Source organism: Ursus americanus, chromosome 24 (assembly GCF_024610735.1).
Source record: "Ursus americanus isolate L20-20 chromosome 24, mUrsAme1.1.p, whole genome shotgun sequence".
Classification (NCBI taxonomy): domain Eukaryota; kingdom Metazoa; phylum Chordata; class Mammalia; order Carnivora; family Ursidae; genus Ursus; species Ursus americanus.
Window position 1 is genome coordinate 32,457,223 of NC_142150.1, and position 10,888 is coordinate 32,468,110.

The following is a 10,888-nucleotide window of genomic DNA, read 5'->3' on the forward strand; positions in this document are numbered from 1 at the left end:
TGCATTTTATAGAATTATCTATGCTAAATTGCAGTGTAAGGCCAAGGTCACTGCCTACTGACTTACATTGAATAGCTTCCTTACCCTTTCTAAGGCTTCATTATTTCATCTGTGACATAAGGATGACAGCAGGGTCTGACTTCAGTGTTGATATAAAGATTCAATGTGTCTGGCACTTGTAAACACTCAACCAAATGTTGGCTGTGTTGGTAGTGACATCTAGACACGAAATTGGCTCAGTAAATGTCAACACTGTCTTTAGGAGATATTGTCCAAAAAACTTTGGAGTGATGTTACTCTTTTCTCACTTTACATCACTGTAATACTCACTTTACATCAACAAATACTATTGTATCTACCTTCATAGTACATCCAACTCTACTACTATCAACACAATCTAAACCACCATCATTTTTTAGCTGGATGGTTACAATACCCTCCTAATTAGTCTCTTTCTACTCTTGCTTCTTTATGACCCATTCTCCAGACACGAGCCAGAATAATCTTTTTACAATGATCTGCAAAGCCCTGCAAGATCTGTCATCAACTAATCTTTATTCATCTCACTCCTGTTAAGCTGGCCTCCTTTGATCAATGATACCAACCATGCTCCCTCCTCAGGGACTTTTCACTTGCTGGTTTCTCTATCTGGAAACTCCTTTCCTTGGATATCTTTGTGGGTTCTTCTGCATTCATTCAAGTTTGGCTCATGCAATCCCTTTTCAAAGAAGTCTTTTCTGATTACCTTACAGAAAATAATCATATCCAGAGACCATGTCTCATTTACCCTGCTTTATATTTCTTCTACCAGGTATTGTAATTTCACGTAATGTATAATTCCTTTTCTATTTGCTATTTTCTGTCTCTACTTACTAGAATATAAGCTTCAGGAAAGTAGAGACTTTATCTGCTTTTTTCCCCTAGTGTGTTAGGTATATAGCAGACAATGAGTATTTTGAAGTGAATGTATAAAGAAATGATTAAATAAGCCATAAAATTATATACCATTATGCAATCCTTCTCCTACACACACACACACACACACACACACACACTCACACTCACACACTCACACACTAGGGCCAGATTGATTGAATTTGTTCAGCAATTTGGTTTCATTGTGGTTGATAAGAATACTCATATTAGCTAAGTCTGGCTGGGACTAAAATTGGAAACCTAATAAAAATTTTGATAACATATTTTGTTTCTATTTGACTTCAAAGCCAGTTTCAAAGAAGTGTTTTATAAATCAATTAAGCAGAAACAAATCTCCAACAAAATAAAGCAGAAAAACGCATGGTGTAATAACATAGTGGACAAGAATATCTGCATCTTTAGAAGTCCTTTAGCTTATCTCTATTAAATATAATGGTCTCTCTTCTCTTATCCAAAGGCAAAAAAAAATTTTAAAAAGTGAAACCAGTACTTTCAATGAAATATAAAATGAACACATGACAAATTTTTTATTTAGTTCATTAATAAGGGAACTGGTAAGATTATAATCAGCCTAAAGGAAATGACAAAATACCATCCTTCCATTATTACTATTTCAAGTGAAAAGAAGCTTATGCATAGGGCACTGAACTCAGTGATTGAGGAAGACAACAGTCAGGACTCAAGAGTGGAAAACATCAAGCATTGTCAGAACCTGAGCTGTAGGAGTCCCTATATCATAAGACTATGCTCTGAAAAAAAGCAATGCACACCTTAGATTTCATGACCGCACTTCCCCATCTAGTCTTATTTATTTATTTATTTATTTATTTATTTATTTATTTATTTATTTATCAAGAGATGTTATTACTTTCTGACATGCTGATATAATTTATTTAATTTTCTTATTTTTAATTTTTTGGTCAGACTGCTGTCATGGACTGTAAGCTCTTGGTGAGGCAGGGAATTTTTTTTCCTCTTTTTGGTTCATGATGTATCATAATTTTCTGAAACAGCCTGATGTAGGAGTTCAATAGATATCTGTTGAATAAGTTAATAAGTGAGGTATCTTCCCATATTAACATTTACGTCTATCTTTTTACATTAAAACAGAAAAGTGTCAAGTTTGGCAAAGGAATATAGTTATTTCTGATATTAGATCTTGGTAATGGTCATATATACATATACATACATACATAAATTCAAATATAAAATAAAGCCATTTTCTCTATCCAATTTCTCATTCTTTACTCTCTATGCCTTTTTCCATTTCCTGCAACAATGAATCTTGCTCTCAGTGACCTGACTTTCAATTGTAAAGTATTTCTGATCCCATTAAAATCTTTTATTGCCCCAAAATTCCATTGTATTAGTTGGGATTATTCAGCCAGAGTTTCTGAACTTTTCATTGAAAATCTTACTTTGGTAAGATACAAGATTAAATGAGCAGAGTTTAAATCAGGGCCCTGAATGATGCTAAGATTAAGAAAGAGGTGGCTCAAGCCAGGACAAAATAAGTTGGCACTTGTTCTACTTCCACAGTTTTCATGATGGAGTGAGTATAGTCAAGTGCATTCAGCAAATCCTCGCATTGCTTTGGCAGAACCTGGAATCCAGATGTCCTCCAGTCCTTTGGTTTATGAGAGCTTTAATGAGCACTAAAGGTCATATGACTCAGAGTCTGAAGAAGGTTCAAGTGATCATTGACTTGGCTTTTTGCATTTGGCGACTTCGGGATCTCCTTGGAAACCACCCTCCAAAATTTTCCTAGCAGAACTGGAGAGCTTAATCATTCCTTCAGATATAAGGTGTTCATTTAGGGCTTTTGGACTGGGAAATTTAATGCAGGGGCTCATTCATTCCCTCTCTTAATTTTCCAGGCCAAGAACTCTTATGACATTACTGTGCACATCATATGGACGTAAAAATGATTTAGACTTATATTTAGGAGATGTGTATTCAAGGCTCAGTTCTCTTACTAATTAGTTGTCGGAACTTTGTGAGGTATTTCACTTCTGTGGTTCTCAGTTCCTCATGTTTAAGAGGATTCATAAAAACACATGAGTATTTCTTCTGTGCTTTTTCTGAGCCAAGGATTCATTCTTTCCCTATGTTGTATATTTTAAAATTTACAGAAATATTTTTATAGGTGTGTCTTCATATTCCCATTTAATTGATGGGGAAGCTTAGTTTCTAAGACCTTAAGTGACACCCCAAAAACCTTCCTGAGGATTCTTCCAGTCCATTTGTAATAAAAGAGGCCAGATATTGGGTTGTAATTTTCTCTCAGATGTTTCTGTGATGTACTTGGGCTTGTTAATTACCAGTAGACCTTTCAGGAAGAGTGCAAAGCATTGTGCAGTCATTTGTGGGATCTTCTCACCTCCATTCCTGTCTCCACCTTCTGTCCTTCCCCTGTACCCTGCACCACTCACTTTATCCCCATTGAAAGTGTCTAGAGAACAGTGACACACCTGGCAGGTGATTCTTGGACCAGAGTGTTGAGTAGTAACATGATGTGCCATGTGAAAAATAATCTGTAATGCAATCTATATCATCTTTAATAGCTTATAACCATTTACAGCTAACTTTCTCTCTGGTAAGTGGAACGGCACATATCTTTTTTTTTTTCATTTAAAGATTTTACTATTTATTTATTTATTTATTTATTTATTTATTTATTTATTTATCTGTGAGGGAGGAGAGAGAGAACCAGCAGGGGGATTAGCAGAGGAAAGAAGACAAGCAAACTCTGTGCTGGATACAGAGCCTGACAAAGGACTGGATCTCATGACCCTAAGACCATGATCTGAACAAAAATCAAGAGACAGAGACTTAGCTGACTGAGCCACCCAGTGCCCCAGGAAGGGCATGTATCTTTTCAGATGAAAAGAAAATGCAGAAGATATGTATTAAAAAAATCTCTCCTTTTCCTTCTTTCCTGTCCTCTTCTCTACTTTGACTTAGGAACATAGGTAAGATTAGGAATGGGAGAACCGAAAATTAATGTTAAAAATAAAGAAAGAATTTGAGTGCCTGATTGGCAGAGTCCATTCAGTGTCTGACTCTTGATTTCAGCTCAGGTCATGATCACAAGGTTGTGAGACTGAGCCCTGTGTGGGGCTCCATGCTGGGTTTGGAGCCTGCTTGAGATTCTCTCTCTCCCTGTGTCCCTCATGCCCACAGCTCGTGTGCTCTCTTTCTTTCTAAAAATATATATAAGAAAGAAGGAAAGAAGACAGAGAGAGGAAGAAAGAAAGAAAAAAAGAAAAAAAAAGAAAGAAAGAAAGAAAGAAAGAAAGAAAGAAAGAAAGAAAGAAGAAAGAAAGAGAGAAAGGAAAGATGGAAGAAAGAAAAATTTTGTTACCAGTTCACTTTCCCTAAGAGAAAATTGGAAATTAAAGAACATGAGAAACTTGCTCAAGATCACATAACCGATAATGGTGGGGCCAGGTCTCATGTCTGTCTATCTGACATACTTCATCTGTATGAGCCTTAACTGGCTTCAACAATTTTCATGCTTCTACAACAAATGGGCTTAAGCAAAGCCTATGGAGAAGTGAACAGACTTTCCTGTCCTGCAGTTCACAGTGAGTTGAAACTAACTAATTGGCCCCAAAGCATGTATTTACCTATGGACCATCTGAACAAGGTACCACATTGGACATCCTTTGGGACTGGGTTGGGAGTAATGGTTTTCCTGGAGGTCCTGAGGCTGGAAGCCTGCCTTAGGCATTTGTCAACTTGTGTAAGAATTGCCATAAATATGCAATGCTGTAAGAACAAATCAGTTACCTCCTGTGTTTCCAAAAGAGGAGCTCTGGGAAGAGAGGAGCTTCGGAGGCATTTCTCTCTCAGAGTAGAGGGATAAGGTTCCTTCATAAAGTTTTGAGGAACTGAATTAGGAAATTTCTCTTTTTCATGATCCTCTCCCTGCTCCAGTCTAGACATTGTTGTTTTTGTCTAAATTAGAGCTTCTGGGGGGGAAACTGTGTGATGTACGGCCACGTGCAGAGTCCCTCTTCTCCATAAATCTCTACGTCCCATCACCTCCTGTGATAAAAACATTGATAAATCTCAATGAAGTACAGTTTGCATGTTTTATTCAGACTTATTATGATTTATCTTCTAAGTAAATTGAAGTTGAAGATATGAAAAAAAATGTACTATATTGGAAGTCATCTAGTTCCTCCTAAGCAAAGAGGTAAGTTTTCAGTCTGTCTGAGATAATTTCTTCACACTGCTTCTTCACGACTGAGCTGATGGAATTACACGTAGAGTGTCTTCTAACAAATGATGAAATTCCTGGACAGTATTTCCATCCATGAAGAGTTGAGGTGGTCCAGGATTCCCAAGCCTTTCCTGGCCTCAGCACAAAGCTTTCCTACATTTCAACAACCTCTGCTTAGTATAGGAGTGGGGTAGAGCAAGAAATTGAAGCAGGGAATTAAGGCCAAGTTGGAAAAAGTTTCGATCGAGGGGAGTCTCCTGATTTGAAAAGTGTTAGGTCAGTGATGATGTTTCTGGAACGGGGTGCAAGATAGGAGTGCACTTTCTATACACTTGGGTTTTACGACCTTTGTTAACCCCTTGCTCATGACCCACATCTGCAACTTCTGTCTGGTTTTGGGGTGAGGAATCATGTGGTAGGTCAGGAAGAAAGAAGCTGAACTCTCCGATGAAACATTGGGTTAAGTGACCTTCTCCAACGTTTTTTGCTCACCTCCCTTCTTTTGTATGTCTTTTGTATCTCTTTCCCTAACACATCTCTCCCTGGTGTCTGCTCACTCTCACTCTCCTCTCTCCTGGTGTGACTCTATTCTGTCTTTGCTCTGTCTTCCTCTTCACTGTTACTCATTTGGGTATCTAGTTTTCCCTTTACCTCACCATGCAGTTTACAGAAACTGATTTTTGGAGTCAGGACCGAGAGTTAAGGTATCAGTTGAGGTCCTTCTCCGATGGCCCAGGATTTGTTTTCTCTTGGATGCAATCTATATGATAGGAATTTCATGTTTTATATGCTGTGGAGGGAGAATGCTAGAGAGAGATGCTAGCTGGTAGCATCCCATTCTACTACTACCTGACTTTACTGTACACGGTGAAACTTACTGTGTCCCAGCCCAAACTCTGTATATAGATTTCTCTTTACACAAAGCAAGAGGACACACCCACTTTGCAAGAAAATGTGCAGGTCAAATGAAATAACAGAAGAGGAATATTGTTTGAATGATGTTTGAAAATTTTGGATGAAGAATAATATAATCTACAGTTGCCTTATACAACTGTGTGTATAATGTCTATATCCATATCTATATAATATGTATCTATATGTAATAGATACATATTAATATAAGTGTTAGAAGCACAACCCTATTGACCTGGGAAAACCAAGGGAAGACTATTGGTACTAATATAATTTGAACTGTAAAATTTCAACAGGTAAAATAAAAATTAAGGTTTAAGAAAGAGAAAAAGCATGCTCTATTACTGAGATGTTCCCCAAAAGATAAAAAGATAGATAGGACAGTCTGGGAGTGTGAGGAAATGATGACCGAATTTAGTGATAGAACTCTGAGTGGTGGTATCGATCTCACATAATTTATACATCTTATAAGTGCTACTTTCTTGTCTTAATGCCCCCAAATCTTCTTTTTGCTTATTTAAAATAAAACAAAATAGAACTACATCACCTGGCTTTCATGGTTGTCCATTATCTGCCCCAAATTTCTCTGCTACAACCCATTAATTTAATGAGAGTATAGTTTCTATGGAGATCATCTCTATGCTAACCTGAAGCAAAGCATGTTTCTCCCTGTATGATATTTTACTGACACCTCTCACCTAACTGCTCCTCTCTTCACAGCCAAGCCCTGCCTCCCTTTGGTTTCATCCCTTTTTAGGAATCTAATGTTTATTTTTTTAGGATTTTATTTATTTAATTAAAAAAATTTATTATGTTATGTTAGTCACCATACAGTACATCCTTAGTTTTTGATGTAGTGTTCCATGATTCATTGTTTGCATATAACACCCAGTGCTCCATTTAATTTTTTTTTGAGAGAGATTGAGAGAGAGAGAGAATGAGTAGGGGAAGTAGCAGAGGGAGAGAATATCCAAGCAGATTTCTGCTGAGCATGGAACTGGACAGGGGTCGGGGGTCAGGGGTGGGGAGGGGGCTTGATCCTAACACCCATGAGATCAGGACATAGACCAAAACTAAGAGTAAGGCACTTAACTGGCTGAGTCACCCAGTTGCCCCAGGAATCTAACATTTCAAAACAAAATGTTTTCATACTGCACTAATATTATTGTAGCTGGATGGCAAATAAATTTTAAGTTAGATATGGAATTTTATTAGGGGTCAATGGGTGATTTGAGTCAGTAATTTTAAAATATATATTTTACTTAGGGAAAAATGGTTTAAACTTATGGAATACTTGCGTTTCAGAGAAGTGTGTTTGGAAATCCAGTTTACATATTTAAAGCCCTTATTTAATTTCTTTGTCATTTTTGAAACTTCACTGACCAGCTAATTTGTAATTAAGGAACCTTTGTACTTTTGGAACCAAAATTCACTTGGTATTATCACATAGAGTTGTGTGTAATTCTTCTGTAGTTAATGATCTTATCTAGAGGTATGTTATCCCTCCAACTTGTTTGTAAAGAGGTTGAGGACATATTTCTATGCCCCATTACATAGATGGCAGATATGATTATATACTTAGTACATATTGGTGAATGATTTGATGGTGTTATTGATTCATTGATGGATTGTTGATTTATCAGAAAAAAAGAGTTTCTCAAAACTCATTCTCAAATACATTCTAGATCATTCGACATCAATGTTAAAAGGTACAGCAATACTGTAGACAAAATAAAGATTAATTGTAGTAATTTCTTAAATTGATGTAATAGAAGGTAAAATTATGGCCACCAGGAACCTGAATTTGCAGAAGTAAGTTCTTCTTCAAACATAATTCAAACAAGATACTCAAGAGATCAGGAATAATAGGTGCAAACTGGTGTTTAAATGAAGAAATGTGTTTTTTTTAAGAGAGAATTTCCTAGTGTCTGTATTTTAAAATTACATGGAGATATAACTTTTCAACATTTGAGCTGCATATACATTATATTCACACATACACATAAGTATATATTTAATTGTATATCTATTAGAGTGTCTAATTGTCAAATGAAGAAAAAGCTTCAAGACATTAAAGTGATCTGATCAAGATCATACAGCAAAGTCATTAGTTCTCAGAACTTGGCAGAGCTCACCATCACTTGAGAGCTTTGTTACCCCTGAAAATCTCAGTCCACATAGGAAGACCTTCAGTTAATGCTCATGGTTAAAGCATGGACATCTGCATTGAAAAAAATAAATACATTTTCTCAATGATTTCAATATATGAAAACCTGAGAGCCATTGGTTTATGTGTTGATGGAATTAGAACTATAAAAGTGCAATTCTGAATCCAGTTTCACTGCTATTACCAAGTCACTATTTCCCAATTTTCTCTGCAGATGAATGATTTCTACATTCACTGTAACCATGGAGTTGAACAGCAGTGTGAATGAGTTCATTCTGCTTGGCTTAACACAGAATGTGCTAAAGGAGAAAGTCGTGTTTGTGGTCTTCTTGTTCCTCTACCTTGCAACTCTGATGGCAAATTTACTGATTGTGATGACCATAAGATACAGCCGGACACTTGGGAGCCCCATGTACTTCTTCCTTTTCTACTTGTCCTTTTCTGATGCCTGTTTCTCAACAACCACTGCTCCTAGGTTGATAGTGGATTCTGTATCTGAGAAGAAAGTCATCTCCTTCAATGAGTGCATGACCCAGATTTTTGCATTGCACTTCTTTGGGTGCATGGAGATCTTGGTGCTTGTCCTCATGTCCTTAGATCGCTATGTGGCCATTTGTAAGCCCCTGTGGTACACAACCATCATAAGCCAGCAAGTCTGTGGCACAATGGTGAATGTGGCCTGGGGGGTATCTTGTATCCATTCTTCTGCACAGATTTTCTTGGCTTTGAAACTACCATTCTGTGGACCCAATGTTATCGATAATTATTTCTGTGATATGACACCTTTGTTGAAACTTGCATGCATGGACACTCATGTAATCAATTTACTTTTGGTTTTTAATACTGGGGCTATCTGCTTGATAAGTTTCATAGTCCTACTTACCTCTTACTTTTTCATCTTACGTTCTCTGAATAACCAGAGTGCAGAAGGAAGAAAGAAAGCCCTCTCTACCTGCACATCCCACATTATCGTTGTCATCTTATTCTTTGTTCCATGTATATTCACGTATATTCGTCCTGTAACTACATTTCCAGTGGACAAGATGGTGGCTGTGTTTTACACTATTGGGACACCTGTGCTCAACCCTCTGATTTACACTCTGAGAAACGCAGAAGTGAAAAATGCCATGAGGAATTTATGGTGCAAGAAACTCTGACTTACAATGGGAAAAAACAGAGGACTCCAATTTTATTTATTTATTTTTTTTAAAAATTATTTCTGAAAGATAAGGTTGTTAAATACATAATGTCCTTTTTTAAATAATTTTTATTTTGTTATATTAGTCACCATACAGTACATCCTCAGTTTTTGATGCACTGTTCCATGATTCATTATTTGCATGATGGGTATTAAGGAGAGGACTCCAATTTTAAATTCTGTAACAGTTTACATAAATTTGGATTGAAAGTAAAGGGAAAATGTTTTCATCCCAATGTGGACAATTGAACCCTCTCACAGTAGGACGTTTGTAGACATAGGCAGAATTACCACAGAGCACAGATCAATTCATTTTGGGTCAATATCACAGAGTGCCACAATATCAAATACAGTAGTATTTGTAGGAAGATAATTCAACTCTTCCCTTCTTCTGTCTGAATAGCGGCTTGTGATCCAGCCTCTGTTGCATCTGTCGCTTTACCTCCTTCCTTTGTACATTCTTCTTGGTTTTTTTTCTTTTTCTCATGTCTCTGGCCTGGTTTGAAAAATGGCCCCTAATTTTTTTAATGTTTTTTTTTATTATATTATGTTAGTCACCATACAGTACATCCCTGGTTTTTGATGTAAGGCTCGATGATTCATTAGTTGTGTATAACACCCAGGGCACCACTCAATACGTGCCCTCCTTACTACCCATCACCAGCCTATCCCATTCTATTCTGTTGGCAAATTAGTTTTGACATACTAAATCTGGATCTTATCTTTTGTGGTTCAATGGTCAATAGCCCAAAGACACTACAAGAAACTCATGATCCCACCGGAGCACACATATCAACTAATTAAGCTTCTATTTGGTGCTTGTCTTCCCTTTGTAACATCTGTAAAAAACTGTCCTTTTTTTTTTTTTTTGGTCTCTTGAGCATGTAGAAGTGAACTCATGACCTTCTATTTCAATAGTATAATTCTAGTTATAACACATGTGTTCATTGTATTGATCCACAATTTCTATGTACTTTAATATCTTGCTTCTTGGTTTATCATGTTTCTCATTATTTGTTCATATTCTTAGTTTCATATACATTTGTAATATAAGTCCATGGGTATTTCCCAAATTGTTGGTTGATGAGTTGGGGACAATTTGATCCAATTCTGAGAGCTATATTATAACAAACAACACCTCATGGATAAGATCATACATATGAGAAAAGCAGCAACTGACAGAAAAAACAGAGCTAACATTATAATATTTCATCCAAAAAGGGAAGATGCAAGGAAGTGTTTCACTGACTAGTGGGTAGAATTGCTTGGTTGCTTGGGATAGCATGTACACTTCCGTGTTGGGAGAAATATTTCAGGTTATGGCTTCTTGAATTCTACCTTTATTAAGCAAACTTTGCATGGTAATTTGGCTTCCTATAGAGATTTCCTGACCTGGAAAGAGACATATTGATTAGTGACTAGAATAAGCACTTTGGTGTTTTGATTT

The 10,888-nt window shown here is 36.7% G+C and overlaps 1 protein-coding gene across 1 annotated transcript; it reads left to right on the forward strand.

Moving 5' to 3' along the window:
• The first annotated feature begins 8,485 nt into the window (after positions 1-8,485).
• On the forward strand, positions 8,486-9,400 carry LOC123785176 (olfactory receptor 4C11-like). The gene has a single exon (XM_045786889.2). It carries the CDS (start codon positions 8,486-8,488, stop codon positions 9,398-9,400), a length of 915 nt encoding a protein of 304 aa, XP_045642845.2.
• The last annotated feature ends 1,488 nt before the right edge of the window (positions 9,401-10,888 follow it).

Excerpts from the sequence above, each read along its gene's own strand:
- LOC123785176 (XM_045786889.2), top strand. The coding sequence starts at position 8,486 with ATGGAGTTGAACAGCAGTGTGAATGAGTTCATTCTGCTTGGCTTAACA.